The sequence below is a fragment of the Rattus norvegicus genome, chromosome 10 (genome assembly GCF_021556685.1).
Source record: "Rattus norvegicus strain SHRSP/BbbUtx chromosome 10, alternate assembly SHRSP_T2T, whole genome shotgun sequence".
Classification (NCBI taxonomy): Eukaryota; Metazoa; Chordata; class Mammalia; order Rodentia; family Muridae; genus Rattus; species Rattus norvegicus.
This window is the reverse complement of record NC_141543.1, coordinates 54,634,928-54,659,605: the sequence shown is the minus strand read 5'-3', so window position 1 is coordinate 54,659,605 and position 24,678 is coordinate 54,634,928. Positions and strand designations below refer to the sequence as shown.

General features: G+C 44.2%; 1 protein-coding gene and 1 long non-coding RNA gene across 2 annotated transcripts in view; one reads left to right on the top strand and one right to left on the bottom strand.

Annotated features, from left to right (window-relative positions):
- Cox10 (cytochrome c oxidase assembly factor heme A:farnesyltransferase COX10) overlaps positions 1-24,678 on the top strand; it is a 112,708-nt gene that overhangs the window by 26,619 nt on the left and 61,411 nt on the right. Inside the window, 1 exon segment of the mRNA NM_001398997.1 lies at positions 6,062-6,186. Within this exon segment, the coding sequence (NP_001385926.1) occupies positions 6,062-6,186 (125 nt within the window).
- On the bottom strand, positions 9,755-23,321 carry LOC120095119 (uncharacterized). Its single transcript, XR_015631718.1, has 5 exons — positions 23,248-23,321; positions 17,005-17,202; positions 15,905-16,089; positions 14,318-14,423; positions 9,755-9,833 (listed from the first exon to the last, which is right to left on the bottom strand). It is a non-coding gene; the product is annotated as an uncharacterized LOC120095119 (long non-coding RNA).

Here is a 24,678-nt window from a genome sequence, read left to right as displayed (position 1 = left end):
TAGTTACCAAAGCACTGCTTAATTAAGCTCTTGACATTCACCATCTTTGTGCTGAGTGCTTTTGATGAAGTGAAACCCTTTGTGCCTCCACAAAGTGTCCTCAGCTCTAGCAGGGACAGGAGTCTGGAATCCAAGCTTGGTTGGTTACCAGGGATACTTCACTGAGAGGAGAGGGGACTTGGGGCACGGTTGCTTGTGTATAATCGAAGCTTTGTATCAAGAAAGTAGGTTCTTCCCAGTGTTGCAGAGGCAGAAACTGCATCCATAGGTAAGTGTGTTAGGACTCGCTTTAGACTGGGTATGAGGGCACAGTGGGATAGCTCCCAAGCCCCAAGGGGTCAGTCAGGAAGAAATAGCTTTTCCTCACCAGATTTGGGGCTAACATTCTCCAGAGAGAGATTTGACTAAGTGACTTTTCTTTTCTTTTCTTTTTTTTTTTTTTTTTTTTTTTTTTTTGTCGGAGCTGGGGACCGAACCCAGGGCCTTGGTGCTTGCTAGGCAAGCGCTCTACCACTGAGCTAAATCCCCTACCCGACTAAGTGACTTTTAACATTAACATTTTATAATTTTTCTCATAACACTTTGTCATTCTGTGAGCTTGGGAGTTTTCTTTCTGTTCTGTACTCTAACCACTCATATTTCTTCAGTCATAAAGCCCTGAGCTGTTTACACGGCTGCCGCTGGCATGGACCTTCAAGTCTTCCCACCTCGTACACTACAGAGGGCTGGGAGGGGTCCCAGAGTACATCTGCCTCTACTCTTCACTGATGCCATGCTTGTCTTGCTAAGCACCTACCTTACCACCGAGTTACTGTTTCACCATTTTCCCACGTGAGCTGTTTAGACCTGGTATGGTAGATCCTCTGCTTCCATGGGCTGGAATCAAGGCAGCTGTTGGTCAGGACCGTCATCCTCATTTGGAGCACAGTTCAGGGCTGTTGGCAGATTCTATGCCCTCAAATCTGTGCGTGGCTCAGGGCTCGGTTCCTTCTGCTGGCTGCTGTGCTGCTCTTCTGAGCTCTAGAAATACCTGGGAGTCTTTGGCAGGTGGCCCTCGGAGGCAAGTCTGAGTAGGTCAGTCAGGGTGTGCGTGAGAATTTTAGGGGACCTACTTTGAGATCTCCCCAGAGGAGGCAGGCAGGCAGGCAAATGAACCTTGTCAGTGGCGGGCCTGCAGATAGGATGCCCTGGCCCGTGGGCATGTAGTTGGGCCTCAGTGGTGCCTTGTACCTCCTGGCAGGCGGCTAAGGGGAGCTGCAGCTCACTCTCTTAAAGCGAGTGTATAGATAGAGTTCTCTGGTTGACCACCCTCTCCAGAGCACCAGTGCGTTAGGCTCTGAGGAGTGGGGCTGTTACTCTTCCTTGGGGTTTCTCAGGCGCCTGCCTGCAGTGCCACACTTCTGGGCCTGGATTGAACAGGTTCATGCTTGGTTGGCAGCATTGATTTTATGTTTATTGTGAAGGGACAGAGTATGAGATTACCAAATAAAATATGATTTCAAAAGTTATTAATGAAAGAATATATTACATTCTCTTTTAATGAGATCCTGGTGTTACAAAATGATTCTGTGTAATGAGTCCCAGGAAATCAATGTAAAGTGTAATTGCGGCTGCGGCCACATTGTATAGGGACATTACTCTGCTCGGTGTTACTAGTACAATTCATCAACCTTCTCTTCCTTTCTCCGTAAATTAATTGCTTTGATGAAGTCAGTAAATATATTTATTGTTAGCTTGTGATCCTTTCTAGAAAGGTCTTAAGAGATCCCATGTTCTACCACAGTAATAAGTGGTTGCTGTCATTTTTCTGTGTGTTACCATTTGTACATTCTAAAGTCCAAATTCTGTAAACTTTTCATTGTTACTTCTTTCTAAAATCCTTTGTTAGCCTTTGCAAACCATTTTCCGTGTCTTCTCAGCTTATTGGATAGACCCGTGTATGAGTCAGAAATCTGAAGTGTTTTCTCTGTCCGTTGATCTCTCTCTTTCTCCTTCCCTTTCTCCCTCTTCCCTCCTCCCCTGTCTCTCTCCTCTCCACTCCCCCCACCCTCTCCCCCCATCCCCCATGCCTTGTTTTCAGACAGAGTTTGTCTGTGTAGCCCTGGCTGGCTGTTCTGGAACTTACTCTGTAAACCAGGCTGGCCTCAAACTCAGATCTGTCTACCCCTGTTTCCCAAGTGTTGGGATTAAAGGCCTGCCTCACTGCTGTCTTAAGTTTTCTTACACTTGTGTACCCTTTTCAACTTTAAAGAAGGCAGTCTTCAGGCTTTCTTTGTTTTTGACAGTTCATTGTTTATAGCACTTTGTCAGCTACTGTGATGGTAACTGACACAACAGTTGTTTTCAAGGCCTGGAATCACCATGGAGTTGTCTTTGGAGCATAAGTCATTACAGAACCAGTGCTAAAAAACTGCCTCCAAAAGGTTTCCTTTGACATAAATGTCGTTTGAGTGCTGAGCCTACTGCACTGTCCCAGGTCCTGCCAGGTGCCATGCCTGTCTTTGCACCTCTTGTGACTTACACTGCTGTGTCTGGGGAACAAGTAGACTGTCCCCCAAATAGAAGGATTGCTGTGTGCCTCTAGTATCTGACCAGCCTCCTTTGTTCCTTCATCTCCTGACTTGCCTGTCCTCTGTAGCCCTCATAAAGCCCTGCTCCTCATCCCTTGCTCCGTTGCTCCATAGTCCTTTGCCTGTCTGCTCTGCTCTGGAGGAAGCGCCCATGGGAACTCCAGGTTCTCATTGCATTTGCACCCACTGTGCCAAAGGAAGGGCCTTTTGCCCAAGAAGCATGCTGTTAGAGAATCTTATTTGGGGAACATAGAGAATCTTATTTGGGGAACGCTTTGATGAAGTTGGTAAATATATTCATTGTTGGCTTGTCATCCTTTCTAGAAAGGTCTTAGAGATCCCAAATTCTACCACAGTAATGAGTGGTTGCTGTCATTTCCATATGTTGATTCTCTCAGGTACTTGTTCTAGTCACAGAAAGCTGGCTGGCATAGACAGTATTCTTAGCACATACACTTGTTTTACCTTTCAAACTGACATGGAACACAGTTAAAGAAAAATAGAAATTTAAGAAACCAGACTGAGGAGATGGCCTAGTAAACAAAATATTTGCTGTGCAAGCCATGGGGGGAGGGGGTTGGGGGGCTGACTTTGGATCTCCATTTCCCATATAAAAGCTGTTGTGAAGGTGCATGCCTGGGGTCCTGCCACTGGAACGAAGAGACAAGAAGATCTCCATGTCTTGTTGGCCAGCTGTCTTGTGAGCCTCAAGTTAAGTGAGAAAGCTTAGCTCAAGGAAAAGGCAGGGGAGGGATAGAGAGAACACTGGGAAATGAAGAAGACACTTGATGTCAGCCTGTGACCTACATATGTGCATGTAACACACACACACACACACACACACACACACACACACACACACACACACACACACACACACGGAAGCTGTATCTGGTCCAGGTATTAAGAAAGGGCTTGTCCATATTGTAAAGTGTGAAGGACTCTGTCAGCTCCTGCTGAGACTAGACTGAAGGACATTCTGTAGGTGATACTAGCGTGAGGAGTCAGTAGTCCCACCCTATTCCCTTCCTGTAGCATCTCATGTAACTTTCAGGAATGCACTCATCTTCATGATTCTAATCTCCAAGTCTTTGTATCTTCCATGCTTTCCCTCAAGTCTCTTCTGAGCTCCCATTTTGTGCCTTGTCTACTTTCCATATACGTTTACCCCCATGCCCTGTGGTTCCTCAGAAGCGGCACATTTCCTGACACAGTTCCATTGCTGGTGCTCTACTGTGCTCTTCTGTGGTCTCCTCAGGACTGCCTGCGTGTAACACTCTCCTTCCTTCTCCTTGTTGTTTTCTTCCCACCTTTCCTCTGCTCATGGCACTCTGACCTTTCTCTTAATTCAAATCAAGGTTGTCATCCCGTACAGCACTTGCACCTCAGTGTTCCCATTGCTCACTCTCCTGTGCTCATTCACAGGGGATCAATGTGGTAACTTTGTAGATTGTTTCTCTGCCCCTGCATGGCCTGGGGCTGAACCTTACCAGTGGGTCTCCTTCCTGCCCAGACTCCCAGGGACTCTGAGCTGGCTACCAAATGACATAAAGTTCAGTCTGGGGGCCATGACCTTCCCTCCTCTATCTCCAGTACATACTACTCTATTCCTGCCATGATAACAACACTGAAAACAGCAGGGAACTCTGCCCACAGGACTTCATGGAGCTTACATTTCTGTGAGGAGTCAGTGTGCAGTGAGTGCCGGTAGAAAATACAAAGGGTGGTCTCGGGAGGGAGATTCTGGACTGATGACTTTTAGATGAGATGGCCAGCGATGTTCTCCCTAAGAAGGATGTCTTAGATGGAACCCAGAGACAGAGAAGGGACCAGTTCAAAGGGGCAGAGGGCAAGGACCCTGAAGCGCATGGCTGCCCGTGACTGGGCAGTAGTGAGCCCGCTGAGCAGCTGGATGCACTTCTGGATGGCCAAGGAGAGTGTGAGCGTTATTGCAGGTACAGTCAACCACCTCCATTGGAAGTGCGGTGCTGTGATCGCACCCGCTGTGTTCCCAGTTCACTCCAGAGAGAAGCACAGTGGGATTGGGAGATCAGGCAGGGAAGAAGCTCCGGTAGAGATGGACTGGACTAGGTCAGAGTGTTAGAGTTTCTGGGTTAGAGTTGACAGAAAGTTGTTGTGGGCTTTCCTGTGCACTCATGAGAGAGATGGGCAGAAAACAGCATCTTCTCTTTTCCCAGTTATAGCAACTAAAACTAGTTCCTGGCCTGGGAGCGTAGTTCATTCAGCAAATTGGAGGATCCAAGTTTTACTTCCACAATCTAGAAGAAAAAAGAAAAAGCCTGACATGGCGGACATTTATAATCAGAGTACTGCAGAGAGGCAGAGGCTGGAGGGTCCCTGGGGTCTCAAGGGCCAGCAGCTTAGCCTAATTATCAAACCTTAGGCAGTGGTGAAACTCCATCTCTAAAACCCACGTTGGCTCCACCGACACTGAAGCAACGTATGAGGTTGTCTTCTGATGTATGTCTGCACCTGCACATTCAGACACACAGTGTCTTCAGACATTGCCCATATCCCCCTGATACAAAGCCACTCTGAGTTGAAAACCACTGCCTTGGACGGTGGCCGTTGTGCTGGTTTGAAAGGCATTGTCCATGTAGAACACACAGCGTTCCCATCTCCCCGTTGTGTTGTGTACCCTATCACACTCCACTCTCCTTACTCCGTAGAGCAGTGCTATCTTGAAGCTTTCCTGACTGGCTCACCATTGAAGAATTTTCTGGGGAATTCTTACTTCTTACCTCCATGCTTCTCATAGATTCTTCTTGGCTCTATCAACTTCTCTAAGCCCAAAGAAAGAAACACCAGGGCCTCCCAAGAAGCAGGAACCTCTGTGCTAGTGCCAGCCTTATGGCTCTGTTTGCAAACCGATAGTGGCTATGGTGCTACCATCTTCCTCTATTCCATTATGGCCCAGGAACTTCTTCTTTTGCAGGCAAGGCCTCTGTTACTATTGTCTGGAGTTAACTGCAGAGTTCAAGTCCTTACTGTTTGCCATTGTGTGGCATAGTTACTAAACCAGTGTCCTACCTCTCTCTGTGTTGTCAGAACACTAAGTACAGCTTTATCTTTTATAGTTGCCAGCATTGGTACATTATTCCTCAGAAATTGCTAGTCCCTAAATATTTGTTGAATGAATAAGTGAATGATGAATTTGGAAGACCCGTTTTATTTTCCCACCTTTAAGTCTAATGGACTTTAAAAGGAAATATTTTTATGAATTCTATATCTATAACTTTTAAATCATCAAACTGCATATTTTAAAAATATATTACTCTGTGTGTGTAGATGTATATATGTGTGTATGGTGTGTATGTGGCTGTTGTAAGGACAACTTAAAGGAGTTGGGCCCTAAGGTTTGAATTCAGGTTGTCAGGCTTGGTGTCAGGAGCTTTTTCCCATCGAGCCATCTTGCTAGCCTTGTCCTAGAAATCCAGCAACTGACCAGCATCTCTGTGTCTGTATTGCAGCTCTTGTGGTAAGCACCACTTCAGCAGGCTTTGCACTGGCTCCATGCCCATTCGACTGGTCCTGCTTCCTGCTCACTTCCCTTGGAACCGGCCTCGCATCCTGTGCTGCCAACTCCATCAATCAGGTCAGTTCTTCTCCAAGCCAGGTGATGCTGTTGTTACTTGCTGGCTGGTGGTACCTTGGTGTTTGAAGAACTCCCCAGATCCTGTCCCCTACTGGAGAAGCATCCTGAACCCACAGAGATGGAGGTCTCTTTTGGTTTGGTTTGGTTTGGTTTGGTTTGGTTTGGTTTGGTTTGGTTTGGTTTGGTTTGGTTTGGTCTGCTCTGGTTTGCTCTGGTCTGCTCTGGTCTGCTCTGGTTTGCTCTGGTCTGCTCTGGTCTGCTCTGGTTTGCTCTGGTTTGCTCTGGTCTGGTCTGGTCTGGTCTGATCTAGTCTGGTCTGATCTAGTCTGGTCTGGTTGGGTTTTTGAAGCAAATGATTTTCAGAGTGCAGCAGAGTATGTACTTGAAATGACCAGGATTCTTTGGATTAAAAAGTATTAAAAATTGCCAGAACTTTGTGTTTTCTTTATTTGGGAAACATTTCCTTGAATTCATCACGGTTATATGTTGTTGATATAGCTTTAGTTCTTCCTGTTTAACTTTTTTTCATTTGCTCGTCTTTTTTGTTTTTTTTTTTTTTAATCAAGGTTTAACTCTGTCACTGCAAAAGGTCCTCCTACCGCTGTCTCCTGGAGGCTAGTATTAGCAATATGCTACAATGTACAACTTCTGCATTTTAAGCCACCACTATGCAAAACACAATATTTCAAATATTTCATTTTTGTTGGTTTTTAGGGCCTACATGTGGCTATGTGCATGTGAGTACAGATGTCTGGGGAAGGTAGAGGTGTCACATTTCTTAGCGTTAGAGTTACAGGTGGTTGTAATCTGCCTGACCTGGGTGTGAGAAGGTGAACTCAGTCCCTCTGGAAGAGCAGCACATGCTCTTGACTTCTGAGCCATCTCTCCAGCTCTAGAATGTTTAAAAGGAACATACTCAGCCTTTTGAAAAACCCAGTAGTTCAGCACTACTGTTTACTTGGTATGTACAGCCAGATTATATCATAGAATTAATAGTAAAGTATTATTTTTAATGGATCGTTTTCCTTTTTGCTATTTTAAGCACCCAGATGGCTCTCTGAAATAGTTTTTTCCTTTGCTTGGCCACTGTGGTGTGTCCCAGCGTTGTGGGTTTTTTTCCATAAGATATTCTAGTGAAAAAGTCTTGGCTAAAACTTAAGGAAAATTGCCTCATCACCAGAACACCCAGGAGCAGTTGGCACAATTTTCAAACAGGAATTCACATTACCATTAGGAACCAGCTTGAATGTTCATAGAATGCTGTTTAGAAGAATCTAGTCTGCAAAATATGGGGAAGTAATTTGATTATGCTTAAAGCCATGTGCCTCCAGAAAGTATTAACCACTGTTTGGAGAATGTTACTTGTTTCAAGTAGGGTTTCTTATTGTTATTGCTTTTGACACAGCGTCTCCCCGGCCTGCACCTCACTGTGTAGACCAAGTGGGCCTTCCAGAGATCTGCTTGCCTCTGCTTCCCCAGTGCTTGGATTAAAGGCATGTGACACCACACGTGGCCTGTTGTTATTTTTAACATCAAAACAATCTTATAGCAAGGCCAGCATGAGGGAGGATGACGTCGTTCTTAAGAAAAGGACAGCAAGCCTGCAGTCTGTAGTGAGGGCCTTTATGCTAACTTCCATGATGGAGTCTGTCTCTCCATCTGTAACTGTGACGTCTGTATATTAGGAGATCTAGGTCAGAGGGATAAGCCAGGGTACCTTTGAGTTTCTAGCCTCCCTGTTGTAAAGTAGGAACTGTACATAGCCTCACGATTAATTATTGTCTTCATTTAAATTGTATAAACTCAGAGTAAATATTTTATATAAATGTGTGAGAATTGAGGTTAAAAAAAAAGAAAAAACAACTAAAAAGTACCAAATGGTTTTTAAACGTCAGAATATTATAAAATATAAAAGTGGTGAGCCAGTGAGATTCTGGCTAAGGGTTTAGGGGTGCTAGTTGCCAATCCTGTGGTGACCTGAGTTCAAGTCCCAAAGCACATGTGGTGGAAGGAGAGAACTAACTCTGTTCATTGTTCTCTGACCTCCACACTGTCACTAAAGGACACATGTGCATGCACACACATACACGTGCACATGCATGCAGACACATAGAATATAATAACGCACACAAATAAATGAAATGTAATTTTTAAAAATGTTGCTTTGACTAGGAGCGACTTTCTCACCCATATCTCCTACCCTTACCCTCCAAAATGTTAGCACAAGGATTTTTTTTTTAAATGAATACAACTCTCTTAGGGGCGGGAGAAGTAGTTCAGTTCATCAGGTGATTCCCAAATCATGTGAGAAAAAAGCCAAGTGTGGTAGCAGGCTTGTAATTCCAGTGACAGGGAGATGGAAACACATAGATCCCTGGAGCTAGGTGGCTGGCTGGCTAGCCTAGTCCCTGGGGCAAGTTGCAGGCCACTGAACAGAACCTGAGGTAGACCTCGTACTGCCGTGCATGTACACACATGCACACAGGTGCATGCACAGACAGACAAGTGCACACACAAGAAAACTGTGACCCTTTTAGTCATTGAGGGCAATGGCATTCATTTAGGCAGAACATTCTAGGAAGTGAACCCCAGCCAAGGTATTAGAAACGTTAAAGAACTGCACATTTTTTTCCAGCTGTATACCTGCATGCTGGCACACAGGGTGGATTAGGCTTGGTAAGATATTAAAAGCATGGAGGAAAGCCACAGCATCCATGATGGGATTCTTTGGCTACCACACCATTGCACTGTTGGCCCCTGTGGTGATTTTTCCTTCTCAGTTTGTTTTCCAGTCCTGCACCACCACCACCACCCTCCCCCTCACATCACAGCCCTCATTCCTAGGACATTTTGTCACATTCTTTGCCATGTGTCCCTGCCATCCCCCTTGAGTGCTATGAGTGGTGCTTGCTCAGTGAGTACACTTCAACAGACAGGTTTCTCATATCTGTTGTGGGCCTTCTTCCATTGATCCGGGATCTGGTTGCATTTGGGAGCATTGTAGTACTTGAGAAACTTTGTGGATTCTAGTGTTAGGGTTTCACCAGCTTCCCCTGCCATAATTGCTTTTTCAGTAATGCAATACTAGAGTCTAGTTTGCATTATTATTAGATAGTCTCATGAACTCAAGAAACAAAAGGGTACCGGCCATTTTACCAGCAGTCTTAAATGGTATGAACAGAGCAAAGAGCAAGCCCAGTAGGCACTAAACTAAGATCTATTTATTTTTATTTTATATGCGTGAATATTCTGTCTGCATTTATGTCTGGGCACCACATGCACATCCCTGGTGCCTGTGGAGATTAGACTTCCTGGAACTGTAGTAGATACAGATGGGTGTGGGCTGTCAGGTAGGTTGTGAGAACCAAGACTGGGTCCCCTGCAGCCAGTGCTCTTGCCTGCCGATCCACCGCTCCAGCCCTGGTGTTTGAATAACAGTTAGGGAAAGATAAATGTTTTGAAAGCTTGTGTTCACATTAAAGAGTGTGTCAGCTACTCAGAGGGGTCTGTGGGAGGGGAAAAAAATCCTGTTCATATTTATAAACAAATTCAAATAACATCTTTCATGTATTCTTGATTTTATGTACTTTATTTGAGCCGTTATTCATTTAGTCCTGTTTCTTCTTTGCATCCAGCTTCTGCGATCTCTGTGTGAAGGAAAACAGTAAAGTGTTGGAAAGCGTTTCTTCCATTTGTTTTAAGGAGAGAAAATGAGATTTGGTTTTTGAGGGACAAGGCAGTAACAGGACTTAGAGCTGTGTGCGAGAAACCACGGACACTGACACGTGAAAGCAAAGCACTAGAACGTTCTGTGATGTGTGTACACATGCCATTCAGAATCCGAGCGTGGCTTTAAAGTGGCATGCCTTCAAAGGATGAAAGCCATCCGTGAGTGTCTCCAGTTTAACCACTAAGAGATGGGGCACTGTGCCTGTCTTTGACTGACCAGCTCTCGACAAATGATAAGCATAGCCGACAAAATTCAAGCAGAATGAATTAACAATTAAAAAAAGAAAAGTAGTCAGAAAAATTAGAATTCAGTATTTAATGTGATGAGCTGTAATTGGGTTTATTTTACTCATTTTATGTGTACAGTGGTCTCCTCTAGTTTTCTGTGTTTCAGCCACAATGAACTACTCAAAAAATTCCATAAATAAATAATTCATAAATTTTAAATAGCTTATCACATGTTTTAATTTTTTGTTTCATTACTGCTGATGCTACTCTTTTGCTTCACCTGGTTTGTAAATTAAGCTCTATCACATGTATGTACATCTGAGGATAAATGCAGGGGTTTGTCTAATTCTCAAGCATCTGGTAAGGGTCTCAGAGTATAGTTCCTGCGAATAAAGGAGGGCTACTGTACACGGCTTTGTAGGAGAGGTTGTGTTGATAAATGAGTTTATTTCTATATATAGTTTACTAGCAGTGACACAGCATTCCACTTCATGCTTCAGCTTCTGCAGCTACCAGTGAATTGGAGAGCTTTGATTGTGTGTGGTATTCTATCTGTTTACAATATTCCTGGAGGAGTCTCCTTTGCTCGTTGGTTCCCAAGGCTTTCTAGGTGGTCAGCTATGAAGAATGAAACTCTCTTCTTCATGTTGAACCCTAAGCTGCTACCTTACAACTTCAACCTGTTGGTCATAGTTGTCCATGCTGGGAGAGTCTGAGTGCTCTCTCCGCATCCATGTGACCATGCTTGCAGCACATCATGTAACTGTGGTGGCTGGGCCCTTTGCTATTATATATGATAATCCATTCTTTTGCATTCTCTTCTTTAGAGTGCTTACTTCCTTGAAGTGAATGATTATGAATTACTTATTTCATCCATCACCTCTGCCGATAGCACAGGAGGAGGCCAGTGGTGTACCATTTTGAAGGCAGATATAGGGAGACGAATGGCAAAAGATGTGTAGTAATAATTACAGACAGTAACCTTACTTAGCACTCACTGTGTGTCAGATAAAGTTCCGAGCATATACACGGTAGACTGTATTTGCATCTGTGTTCACAGGATTTTTTTTAAATGGCTCTTTTGGAAGATCAAATGGATCAAGAAGGAACTCATAAGTTGAACCTGTCTTTTAAAAGAACCATTGATGTTCTTAGCGACTTCATTTTAGAGGAGATTACAAGAAAACATAAAACATAAATAGCCTCAGGTCTGAGTAGTAGGTTGTATTTAGGAAGGCAATGTGATAAGGAATGTTATCTTTGGGATCTAGTGTGCCTCCAGATGTTGAACATTTTCATGAAGGAAGTGAAAGAGATCAAGAGGTGTGAATAAAATAAAATAGGGTCAAGAAGAGACGTGATTTTTGTTTGCTCCTAACAGTATTTGAGAGACTTTCATGGCTGAAATGAGGTAAAAAGAAAGGGCTTTGGATAAAGAGCTCTGAATTATAAGGCAGTTAAAGAAAAGGAAATTTGTACTCTTTTAAACTCTGAAAGGAGAACCAAGCGAAGATTTTTTTTCCCTTGGTGAATATGAGATTAATATCTAATGCCTCTTTGCAGTTTCCTCTTTCTCTGATGTCTCTTTTGTTTTGACTGCACAGTCTGCCCAGAGCAACAGCAATTGGCTTTCATCTTCCATGGTGAACAAAAGCAGCCAGAGAATTTGGTGTTGTCCTCTAGAAGAAGACAGCTCTTAGCGAATAGCAGTGATAGGATTTGTTTAACATCATATGTGCAGGACTAATCAATGAGAAGTGTATTAACTTTGAACTTGCAGTCATTCAAGGCTCTGGAGGTCCCGCTTATGGCTTATTCAGATAAGCGACCGCACCACATAAGGTTTACAGAAAGGATCTTTGAATGTAGTTGGAGAGTCTCCAACTAAATACGGTTTTTATATATAAGGAAAACGATGAGCATTGCTGAACAACGTCAAAAAGAAAGTGTGTTTTAAATGCAGTCTGTTTTCCTGAATTTCTATAGCCCTAAATGGCTCCTAAATTATATTTTATTCTCCTGTCCAGAGTGATCGATCTAAGTGGGATAAGTTTGTCACTGGCATTCACTGCCAAAATCATTCCAGGTGAAGTCCTGCCAGCAGACGCACAGATGACGATTTGAACATGATGTTCCAGATAGGTTTTTAAAGTAATTTCTGCCATATCAACTGGTTGTTATTTTATTGGCTTCTTGCGATGAGTCTGTGAGGTGGCTTTATTTCTGTGTTTTAGAAAAATAAAATGAAGCTTGGTGGTGTCATTGCTCACACGTTTGGAAATGGCCAAACCAGGCCTGGAATGTGTGGACCCACCTCGTGGCTTCATCTTCTTAGCTGAATTATCAGTCAGTCACCACCATAGAATCAGGCAGTTCTCATCAGCCAGTCCTGCTGCCTTCAGGATACCTTACAGCACTGCTGCTAGGGTAGGAGGTGACAGTGCTCAGCGGGCAGAGCCATGTGGTAATCTCTTGAGTAACAGGGAAGATCCTGAGCACTGAATGAATACTCAAGCCAGACCAACGTGCTCTCAGGGCTCTTGTTAAAAGAAGGCTTGCTCCAGGTCTGGGCCATGGCTACTATACTTCCGGAATAGGCTGTCTTCCAGTTGTCCCTATTTAGGGTCTTAGTAGAGAACTGAAAGACACAATGTGCCTTTCCCTAGTTTACCTGGAGGCCTGGGTTCTCCCTTGTCTGAAAGATGTGGGAACCAATAGAAGGGTTTTGAACTTTAGATCCTTTCAGATTGTGTTATGTTAGCATATATATATAATAACATAATATATAATAAGATAACTCGAGGAGGAACACAAATCAAACATGAAATTCATTAATGTTTCATATGTACCTTATATAGTAGTCTGAAGGTAATTGTAGGCAAATTTACCTAAAGTTTTACATTTTGATTCTTTCAGGTAGGTATGGGATTTTTATTGTTGGCACTCAAAAAGTTTAAGCTTTTGGATTTTAGAGTAGGGAGCCCCATCTGTGCTCATAAACTGTAATATGTGTGTGAATATGGTATGTATTTATTGCAAGTTTGTATACATTGCATGTTTATTGTTTACATGTGACTAAGGAAAAGCAGTTATTGAGTTACGTGTGTAGTTCTGGAAAGGTTGGTGTGTAGGTGTGGGGGCTGGCTGGAGGGCTGGCTCAGTAGTTAGTACGAAAGTGTGCGCCGCTCTAACTGAGGGGCCAAGTTGCTTTTCGAGCACCTAAATCCACCAGTTTGTAACCTTGGCAACTGAAGCTCCAGGGGATCTGATACCTTCTTTTGGCCTCTTGCAGGCACCTGTGTGCAAGCAATCAAACACACACACACACACACACACACACACACACACACACACACACACACACACACACTTCTTTAAGCAGACATTTAGTTGAGATGTGATGGCAAATGGTAGCCACATGACTTTTGGAGTTAGGCTTCTTGGCTTGTGACCCTGTGTGTGATAAGATCTGCTTTGGGTGGCTTGTTTCCTTCCTGCATATCTCTGTCACCCCCACCTAGCAGAGGTCAAGCTGAGGTTCTTTGTGAATATCTCTCTTTCTTTTCCTGATCTTTGGTTGTGTTTCGCCTTTCCTGACAGTTTGTTCTGAATCCCATTAGCCAGTGGTTCTCTGCTCTCAACCACAGATCCCCCTGCCCACCCTGTCTTTTCTACCAGGCTGACTCTTGGTTTACTGATGACTGATGGTGCTGATGGAGAAGCAAGCTGTGTGGCCACTGCCTGGGAGACTGCTTCCTTATCTCTGCCCCATACTCCTTTAGTGGTATAAGGCTTTTAAGGTTTTCATATGTAAAAAGCAAAACAAAAAGCCCTTGATGCCTCACTATGTATTTAAAAATGGAGTCTTGGGGTGATTCTGACTGCATGCTGAGCCCCATGTGTGGATAGGATAAGAACTGAAATACTGAAGGCAGGAGGATAGCCAGTGGAGCCTTTTTCCTCAGCTCATCTTGAGAATTGTCTGTGGTGCCTCTGGCTTATACTTCCCGGGCCCTCCAGGCTGGGTTGGGCAAGCTATTCAACCGTTACAATGTAGTATGACTGATTTAAGTCAGTCCTAAGATTCCCATTTTTGTGACCACACAGTCCTGTCTTACTGTTTTTCTAAGAAGTTTTAGAAAATATTGTTTGGTGAGGAGGGGAAATTACTTACCTGCGTGATTAATCTTAAGGAAAATTTCACCATGGCATTTCCTTCAGATCTGATGCCAGATTTCTCCCGGAAGCACTGATCACAGGGAACAAAGAGAGTCCTGGATCTGAGTGATGGAATGTGGAGATAGAGTGGAACAGCAGAGAGATGTGGGTACTTAATACAATTCCCAAGTGCTTACAGCTTATGGTATGTTTATATCCTCAAATGCACCATGTGAACTGGAAGTGCTAAGAAAACAGGAAGCTTTTGCTTTTATCCTGATTGAGATGTCCTTAGTAGAAAAGATACATATCTGCTGGCTTCTAAGAAAGGAAAGTGCCATTGACCAATGTCTAACGTTCCTAGGTTCTTAGCTGAGAAAACGGAGCCTGTTCCGTTAGTGCTTTGGTCAGTGTGTGTGTGGTAGTCTAGAAAAGGCATTGCCTGTGTTGCCTTTGGGTGGACTGAGTAAGAAGGGTTAAGAGGAGTTACATACAGATTTCTTACACAGTTAAGGTGGGGAAGATCCTTCACCCAATGCTACTTATACTGTCTACTGATTTAAAGTAATGGGGATTAAGTACAATGCCTGACTTTAAAAACGTAACTCACAGTTATTAAAATGCCCACTGAATTGCCAGTGAGTAAGGAGCTGAACTTACTGAGCCTGGTTTCTCTTGTTGATTTTCACTTGCTGTGGAGTGACTGGCTGACCAGATGGCTCGCTAGCATATGTAAGTAAGCATGTAGTTAATTACATTTGAACATAGAGTCGTTGTCAGTGGCCCAATCCCCAGTCTTATGTGTCTTCTTCCCACAAGAGGAGAAACTGCTTACAAGTTTCCAGGCATCTCATCAGCTCTGGCTTAAGTAGTCACTTGTTTCAGAGTCACCCTTTGTAAGCACTCAGTGAACATTCAGGCTTTTTTGAGAGGCAGGGAAATGTGGCCACACCTGTTCCTGTCAAAAACTTCCTTTATTCTGCTCAATACAGGCTAAAAAGATTGGGATAAGTAACTTTTGCTCTCCTCCTTTTCATTGGCCTGTGATTCATCCAGAACTAGAAGGCAGGGTGTCCTTAAGCAGTGAGAATACATTGTTGGTTGTGGTTTTCTGAACCTATTCTTGGATAGCTGTTGATTGCTTTTGCTAGAGATAACAAGATTGCTCCCTCCTTTACAGAGGCTGCGCAGTAAACCATGAAATGTGCTGGCAGAGTGAAAAAGGAAGCCATGGCTGTGGCCTTTTCTACCTCCTAGGCCAAGGAAACTCAGAGAAGTGAGTTCTGTTGTGAGGATAAGGGTCTGGTTTCCCTGGGTGTGCACAGGTTAGGGCAGCTTCCGAGGCAGAGGGAACATGGTGAGTAAAGACTAGACAGAGATGAGAAGTCTTGTTACATACAGGAAGAACATTCTGGAAACTGCAAACATGGCAGTGCTGCATTAGCCTGAGGCACAAGGTAGGCAAAGTATCTTGAGAACAGGGGAGAGACTCAGCAGAGGCAGACAAGGGAGGGCTTCTTGTACCTTGCCAAGGCAGCCAGGTTTACAGTGTGCCAGGCTAATACTGGGAGGCTTAAAGTCAGTAAACACAGATAACGGCTACCTGTTCTCTGTGGAGAGGAACAAGTCTCCACTGCGTGGCTCACTTCTCTCCAAGTCACATCTCTTTCTCTCGCCTCTGTCTGTCACCTTCTGTGCCATCATTCAAGAGGCTTCTTCTAAGCTCCTCTTTCTTCCAGGCACTATACTCCAGTGAGATGCAGGCAATCCCTCTTGTGGAAAGGTGAGCTATAAACGTATTACTAAGAAAATACCAGGCACAAATCTATGCAATAATTGGATCAGAGGCAAGGGTGATGGCTCAGCCGTTGGAGCACTTACTGTTCATGTAGAGGACTGAAGTTTAGCTCCTAGCACCCACATGACAACTTGCTCATAACTACCTAGAACTCCAGAGGATCTAACTTACACTCTCTTCTGATCTCTGTGATCACCATGTGTGTACATAGCACACATACATACATATAGGTGAAACATACATACAATAAATGCCAATAAATCTTTTTTAAAAATCAGCTAAAGTGAAAACACTATGGGGTCCTCAGAGGAGATGTCCCTGCTGCCATCCACTTCCTGGTCAGTCCTTTCTCAAGTGGAACAGACTGTCAGCTGGAAAAGCCCAAGCGCTTGGCCACTTCTGTCTTCTCCGTTTGACATGAGCTCACTGAGAGTGGGGACTGTTTGGGCCTAGGATTGCTGAGAATGTCATGCATCTCTGGCACATAAGGTGCTCAGTGACACCTGATCAGTCAGAGCCAGGCCACTTGGCAGCAAGCCTGTATCTGCCACTTGCTAGCTCTGTGGCTTTGGGCTGTTGATATAACCTTTCTGAACCTGCATTTTTCTTGTCTGCAAATAGATAAGGTTGAGAGAATGAAGTCTGTATTTTTAATGCCTGGATGTGGTGCTTGTGGCCACTGTGGTCTAAGAATTATTCTCCCCACACCAAATCCACACCCAAGAGCGTGTGAGGTCCTGCAATTCCCTCTCCGCCCAAAATCAGAGCCGCTCAAGGGAGCTCAGTCCTCACCGCTCCCTCCCACTGCCTCCTCCAGTCTCAGTAGAGTTGGCACAATACCACACGCCGACAGAAGTTGGCACAAAACATCCTATCTCTTGTTTCTCTCCTAAGGGCCCACTTACCTCCCTTCAGATTCTTCTCTTTTCCCATTCGTGTTTTTCTCTCTCATCTTCTAGTGAGATGCTGTTTCCGCTTCCCCAGTTCACAGCTCTTGGAGTATCTGCTCTCATGTGAAGCCCATGTGCTTGTTCAGAAGGTTGGGAAGGTGGCTCAGGCAAAGCCAGGGTGTAACACAGGCCTATAATCCCAATCCTGAGAAGCTGAGGAGGTTGGTGAGTGAGCCTGGCCTAGACTGCACAGTGAGTTCAAGGCCAGCATGATCTATAAAATGGAGCCTTATCTTAAATAAATAAAGGAATAAGTAAACTTGTGTTCTTACCTATTAACCCACCCTCAGTGTCACATACAAGACCCCAGTTCTGAACCTAAGATCTGAAATCCTCAGGGAGTCTGAGGTAGGAGCCTGCTGTTAGTAAGGATGCAATTAATGTTAACTATTGCTACTCTTTATCATGAAAACTACCAAATAGGGGATGAGATGGGGAGAGAGGTTTTCTTTTAAAATGTAGTTGACTTCCTGTGATCCTGAGGGAGCATTGTTAGCGGGAAGCTGAGCTAGAAACAGTCTCACTGATCGTCCTTGTGGGAAAGGAAAGGACCATCAAGCTTTTAGATTTCTGACATGGTTAAGTATATGGAAAGAGTATCTCATTCAATGATGTCTTGCTGGGAAATAGTATTGATGCCCTCCACAAATAAATTGCGTGTTTTGTTTTATTTTTTGTAAGTTGTTCTTTGGTCTCAAAGAACCTGCCTCAGTTCCCCATGGGACACTTTTTATTCTCAGAGGCATGTGATCTTCAGTATCTAGTCCTGGTCTCTTGTTTTAGGGTTGTCGTAGGTTGGTATGCCTGAACCCTAACCAGAGGGAGCAGCTGCCATGATGGGCCTCAGCAAACGAAGGCCTGGTTTTCAACAGTGACTAGGCCTTTGGTTTTTCTCTAAAGTCTCTTTTTCTTCTTCTTTTTTTTTTTTTTTTTTTTTTTTCCGGAGCTGGGGACCGAACCCAGGGTCTTGCGCTTGCTAGGCAAGCGCTCTACCACTGAGCTAAATCCCCAACCCCTTCTCTAAAGTCTCATGATTTTAAACTTAGCAGTTTTTCCTCACAATGTACTGGACTGCACCTATGGGTGACTTGGGGCTAACTCCTGATTCTACCGTTAAGTGGAAACATATCAAGAGGGTAAAGATCTGCGTGCTGAAAAGCGAAATCTTTATAGCAAAATAATGGAGTACAGCGCTCCCCCACCACACACACACACACACACACACACACACACACAAGTTTTATGTTGACTGAAAACTACAGGCAGAGTACCTCAGTGGTGTGAAAACAAAGCTGTGGCCCCGAGCTGAGCTCGTAGGCCTTAGCTGTAGCAGAGAGGGCCTTGTTATTTCTAACTGAGTACATTAGTATTTTAGCACTCCAAAGGTGAAGTAAGGAGGGGCAATTCAAAATTGCTTCAAGAAACACCTGGGAGTCGCAGATGTGCTCACTGCTGATGGCGTCATGTTTCAGAGGGGGCCATTAATTGTTGTAGTCATATGGAGCTCTTTGTGAAATTTAAATCCGTTGGATATCAACACCTTCAAAGACAATAAAATTCCAGCCTGCGTTTGTCTATTCCCATGTGAGGAGTTACTACAGCGTGCAGGCATCACTCCATGAGAGATCCTTGAGCTTAAAGTTCTCTGGCATATAGGCAGTTGTCTGAGGTCAGTTTTCCATTTCGCAGTTGTCAAACAGCTGTCAAACTAAAACACCAGGTCTTAAAGCTAATTTTCATTTCATGGCATTCCAAATTAGCATGTTTCTTGACTTAAGAATTTTAAATGTTTCCCACATTTCATCAGAATCCTTCAATTATTCCATTTTTCCCAAATGTCCACATGTATTCTAAATATGATACCTCAAATGTCTTGTTTTCTAACCATAGATTCAGGAAATTTTCATAAGCCTTTTAGAAGCACTTGAGTGGGCCTTCCACATTGAATCCCACTGGTTTCTACAAAAAAGAGAAGGTCAAATCTTTGTAAACCTATCACCCCTAGTTTCAGGGTCACACTTTATTGTTATCTTTTTAACTTTCCTTCAAATTGAAATCATAACTGAACATGGCATTCTTACTTTCTAAATGCAGTGTAGGTTAGTATGATTAAAATAAATTCAGGTTGACTTTCAGTAATTCATTGACGAAGAGATTTCTGACTGTGCCATTGGTGTTGTGCTAGAAAACATCTCAGTTGCCTGTGGGCCATATTAAAGTCACACCTTCTCTAAGGTGCCATCAGAGACACCTGGCCAGTGTGTTGGAGTTGTTATCTAGTGAAATTAGGAGTTATACGGAAACACCTTCAAAGGTACTCTTAAATTCTAAGGATTACTGTGTGGTCACACAAAACCATTTAATGTCCTTTTCAATATTTAGTTCTTATTCTTCATGCACTCCTGAGTTAGGGTACGATTTAACCGATTTCAGCTTGTTCTGTTCTGATGTCACATAGCTCCGTTACACTTGGCTGGCTTACATTTTGTCTTCTGACATATCTGAAGGCCTCTTGCCTGTGCACCCCTCTGACTGGCTAGGAGAGCTGGTTTTAGTTATTTGACAAGTGCATGCTCAGGGAATAGTTGGAATGGATGAGAACTAGTCAGCAGAGGAAATAAACTCCAGGTAAGAAAGCATAACTTAGGAAAACTGCCATCTTAAAATGAATTTACTTTTTCGAGAAAGTCTTCAACTCCTGTCTATCCTAGGACTCACTATGTAGACCAAGTTGGCCTTGAACTCAAAGAGATCTTCCTGCCTCTGCTTCCCAAGTGCTAGAATTAAAGGTGAGTGCAGATTTTGGTAGTCATCTCTAAAAGGTTAACATTGGGATTATTATAAAACATTTTGAAGATTGTTCTTTATTAGCTGGAATACCAGAATGATTTGACTGGCGGTACCAACATGAGTTGCAAATGTGCTCAGTGGGATTGTATCCAAAGCTACCTGTAATGTCCCAGCAACTGCTTTTCTTCAGAGCCTTTGAAACTGGATGATCGGCCATCAGGAAGCCAAGTGTTTGGTTTTGTGGTATAGCATAGCCATGTCTACAGCTTACCTTCAACCCATCCTCAAACCTGCCCACATACCTCCTCCCTGGTGCTCTCACTTGAACTGTCAGCTGCTCAGGCCAAAAACTTGGGGGTTACTGATGACTCCTGGCTTTCGAAACCCTACTTCCCAGCCATCAACAAGTTCTGCTTACACATATATGTGCACATGCATGCACATTCTTGTTGGAATGCTCTGAGAAGTGTCCCGGTGGTTGGGTTCTCCATGTAGCTCTGTGTCGTCCTTGCCAGGGTTTTCTGTCTCCAGGGAGGTGGTGTTGCTTCCACTTCCCTGCACTGTTCTTGATTTATGTTATGGGGCTGTCTCAGCGTATAAGCTAGAACCTCCCGGAGACTCCAGGCTCTTTCAGCAAAGGCCCTGTGTTTATAATGGCTTTACCTACAAAGAATCATTGTATTTTATTTGTTCATTGCTCTGATTATTCTGTCTTTGCTTCAGGTAGCATGATGACATCTTTTTTATTGACATGCAAGACGTTTGTTTGTTTTGTTGTTGTTGTTGTTTTTAGACCTTAACCCTTTACTCTGAGGCTGTTCTTTCTGGTCTTAATGTTTGTGTTAGTTTGGGATACAGAGAAACCTTATATTTAAACATCTCAATTCTGTTGTTCTTTTGTCATTTCTTCCTTGAGGAAGCTCATGTAAACTTGTAGAATAACAACAACAACAACGACAATAATAATGCTTGCCGAGACAGTTCCCTGGGTACCAGGAATTGAACTTAGGTTGTTCAGGCTTAACACTTCTGCCCACTGAGCTGTCCTGCCAACTCCATTTTTTCTTTAAAGATACTGTCTTACATTGTAGCCCTGAGTGGCTTGGAATTCACTGTGGGAACCATGTTGGCCTAAATAGCAACAGTCCCCCTGCCTCAGCCTCTCAGGTACTAGGATTACAGGTATGTATGTAACATCATGCCTTACCTATGCATTACCTAGATAATGATGGATTTTTCATTTCTTTAAAATGTTTTTTTAACCAGTTTCTCTCTCTCTCCCTCTCTCTCTCTCTCTCTCTCTCTCTCTCTCCCTCTCTGTGTGTGTGTGGGGGGGGGGTGTTTCATGGTGTTTATGTGTGGATGTGAGGCGGTGTACACTCACAAACAACAAAACAGGATGATACCTTCTCTATTGTTCTTCATCGACATTTCTTTGCTGCAGGGTCTCTTGTTGAACAGGAAGGCCACTTTTGGGATAGTGGCTGGCGTCAAGTTCTCAGAGTCTTTCTGAGTCCACCTCACTTCACACTGGAGTTACAGGCAGCAAGGCAGCGTGCTGCTGGGGACCCAGATCCCAGTGGGCCGTCCTGGCAGGCCTCTCAGCTGGTTTCTTACCTTTGCTTGTATTTAGGCAGCTCTCTCCCATGTCTGTGCTGCCATGCCCTCCAGTAGCTCTCACGGTTTTGATGTAGAAAGCCAATGCTTTTCATAATTTTGCCTGTAGTCCCCCCCCACTGCACAACAGACTTCCCACTGCCTGCCTGTCCCCTCTTTTATTTTCCCCTTACTTGGGGAGTTTGGCCATCTCATGGCTGTTATTTTTGTTTGTTGCCCAGTGGACTAAGAACAGTGTTTCCATGCAGTGTTGGCTCATATCCATCATGCATATGAGACCCCCTTGGCTCTGCAGGACAATGGGCTTGTTACAGTCTTCATTTCTGCTCTTTTAGATCCACTTGACTGCAGTGTACAGACTTCACTGTCGTGACTCTGGGCCACACTAACCTCTGCTCCATGGTGGCTGATGGTCATGGCAGACCAGTTATCACTGTTGTTACCCACTTGACTGCACTGTCGATACTGCAGTGTTGTGACTCTGGGCCACAGGAACTTCTGCTCCATGGTGGCTGCTGGTCATTGCGGGCCAAAAAGAAATTTTTTTACCCCAAGGGAGGTATAGGTACACACTTACTTAGTCATCTACCTGGAGAGAATAATTTTAACTAGGAACATTTGTGGGATCAAATGTTGTGTGGCCTGAAAGCTGCATTGTTCAACAGAAAGTAGAAGTTGATCTTGAAGAGGATAAGAGAAAACAGTGTCTTAGAAACAGGAGCACATTTCAAGGGCAAGAACATCTTATTGTACGATGTTGAGCTGGGCGTGGTAGCATACACCTTTAATCCCAGCACTCAGGGGGTAGAGGCAGGTGGATCTCTGTGAGTTTGAGGCCAGCCTGGTCTACATAACAAGCTCTGGCCAGCCAGAGACAAAAAGATTAGGTCGTTAGCTGAAGACTAGAGAAGTTTTTTGGGTTGAATGTGAGGAGATCTTTGAAGCACAGCCCTTCTAAGAGCTGTTTTCTTGGGGTTTGGGGTAAGGAATCAATGGGCTGACGTGGAGGCAGAATTAGCAAGCAATATTCACATGGGATAAAAATGAGTGTTACTGTTAGGGTGCTAGTTGGATGCCAGAGGCTTGAGCTCACTGGGGATGGACTCCTCCCTCCATAATCAGCAGGGCTCAGAGTACTGGCCAAAAGAAAGGGATACAAGTTGCCCCTCAGGTCCAGGATGAAGATGTGACATCTGAACTGCACCAGCTGTAAGATAACTGTGTAGTCAGACTTTCTGTTGATAAGGAAAGACGTACCATTACTTAATCTATTAAGATTTAGTCCAAATGGGGCTCTTCACTCACCTGATTAGAACACCTGATTAGGAAGATAGAAGAGAAACTGTCTTTGGAGAAGGACTTTGGAGATAGTGTAAAGTCCTAAAGTGTAGGTTGGCCCAGTGGTCTCTTTGGCTACTGTTTACTCTTTCCTCTCTAGCATGTTGTTGACAGCCGTCCCTTGGTCACTGTCTAGTCTCACCCCTGAGAGTGCTTTACTTTGCCCTGTAGTAAACTACTAGTCTTCTAAACGGCACTCTGTTTCTTATCTGAATTCTTTCTATGAAGATTGTAAGGACCAAGGAGCTAAAGAGAAACCATAGTGAGATTCTGGTTCCAGCATGCCCGAGAGTTATATGCCACAGTGGCCATGGGAAACGAGAACAAAGGGAGGGAGGGAGGGAGAGAGGGAGAGCCATAAAACAGGCAGTAAAGCCTAGCAGCTTCATGTGAAGCCTTTTCAGCTCATGGTATTGTAACCTTAAAACTTGACCAAGTCTGGCAGCTACATACCTGTAATCTCAAGTACTTGGGAGGCTGAGCAGAAGAATCAGAGTTTGAGGCCTTCTTGGGGCTATACAGAGAGAGAATCTATCTCTAAAAATAGAACAACGAGAACATTAGATCCTTAGACATGCAGCAGTCATGATGCGGGGAATCTGTCTGTCTGACTTCATTTGTTTTCCTCTGTGACTACATAAAGAAGCCGGAACCATGAGACCATCCCACTGACGCCTGGCTTACTTTTCATCAGCTCTTAGTCTTGAAATGTCCTAGTCTTGATCCCAATCCTGCAACTGTTTTAAAGCTGTTTACTCTTATCTTCCAGCTCTCTTCTTATTCCTCATGCGCCTCACCTCATTTTTCACCTCAAGATTTGTTACCCGAATTTTATTTTGAGTAGGGAATAGACATCTGTATACAAAGTTTGCTTTTTAAAAGAAACCAACAAGAAAAAATAGTAATGTGTGAGGGCACAGGCAGAACTGGTAGAAAGCCGTGGTGGAGGGTGTAGTGGGGGGAACATGGACCCCACTCACTCACTACCGTCCTCACTGCAGCTTCTACACTGAGACTTCAAGTAGTGAACGAAAAGATGCGGAGACCATGTTAACATGTCAGTGTCCTGCTCTAGGCCATGACACCTAGGGACAGTAACTGGGATCCTGTCACTAACTGTGTGGCATGGGACGGAGGATAGAACTGCTTTGTTTTGATTTGTCTGTAAAAGGAGGCACCATTGTATAGTCTACCTGTATCATGTGGCGTCCTCGGAAAGAGGCAAATGAGACATTATCTCTCCCCCAGCAGCATGGTGGGAAACGTAAGGAATGCTCACAGATAACAGCAACTTAGGGCAGAAAACACATAAGAGAAATTAAGTGGTGTATGATATCACAGAGGAGAGATTATATCTGAGGTAGAGAGAGTGAAGTTCTTAGAGGCCACCCATTTAGTTGGACTGTGTGAGGTGTTCATGTCTTAAAGATGGGGAAAAGCAGGTTTTAGTCAGAACAAATAGTCCAGCCAAGAGGGAACTGGAGAGCACACATACTCCTGCATGTGTGCTGTGCACAGAGGCCTCTAATGTGCCAGGGCGCAGGGAGGAAGCAGTTTGTCTGTTCTTTTCAGAGTCACAGTTGCCATGATGAGAGCATGATTCGACTCAGTGGGAAATAAGGAGCCTGGAGTAAGGAAGGCCTAAGGCGTGGTCTCCAGCTATGGCATTGCCACCACAGCCCAGCAGCTGCAGGGAAGAAAAGCAAACCTGGTGACAATTCCAATAGGAGGATTTCAGGAGGGCTTCACTCTGAAAACTCTGACTTCCGCAGATAGCTTCACTGGGCTGCAGGTGTGCATGCAGATAGCTTCACTGGGCTGCAAGTGTGCATGCCAGCTCAGGAACGCTGGGCTCTCTGGCCCCTCCTTGGAAAGCTCCTGTGC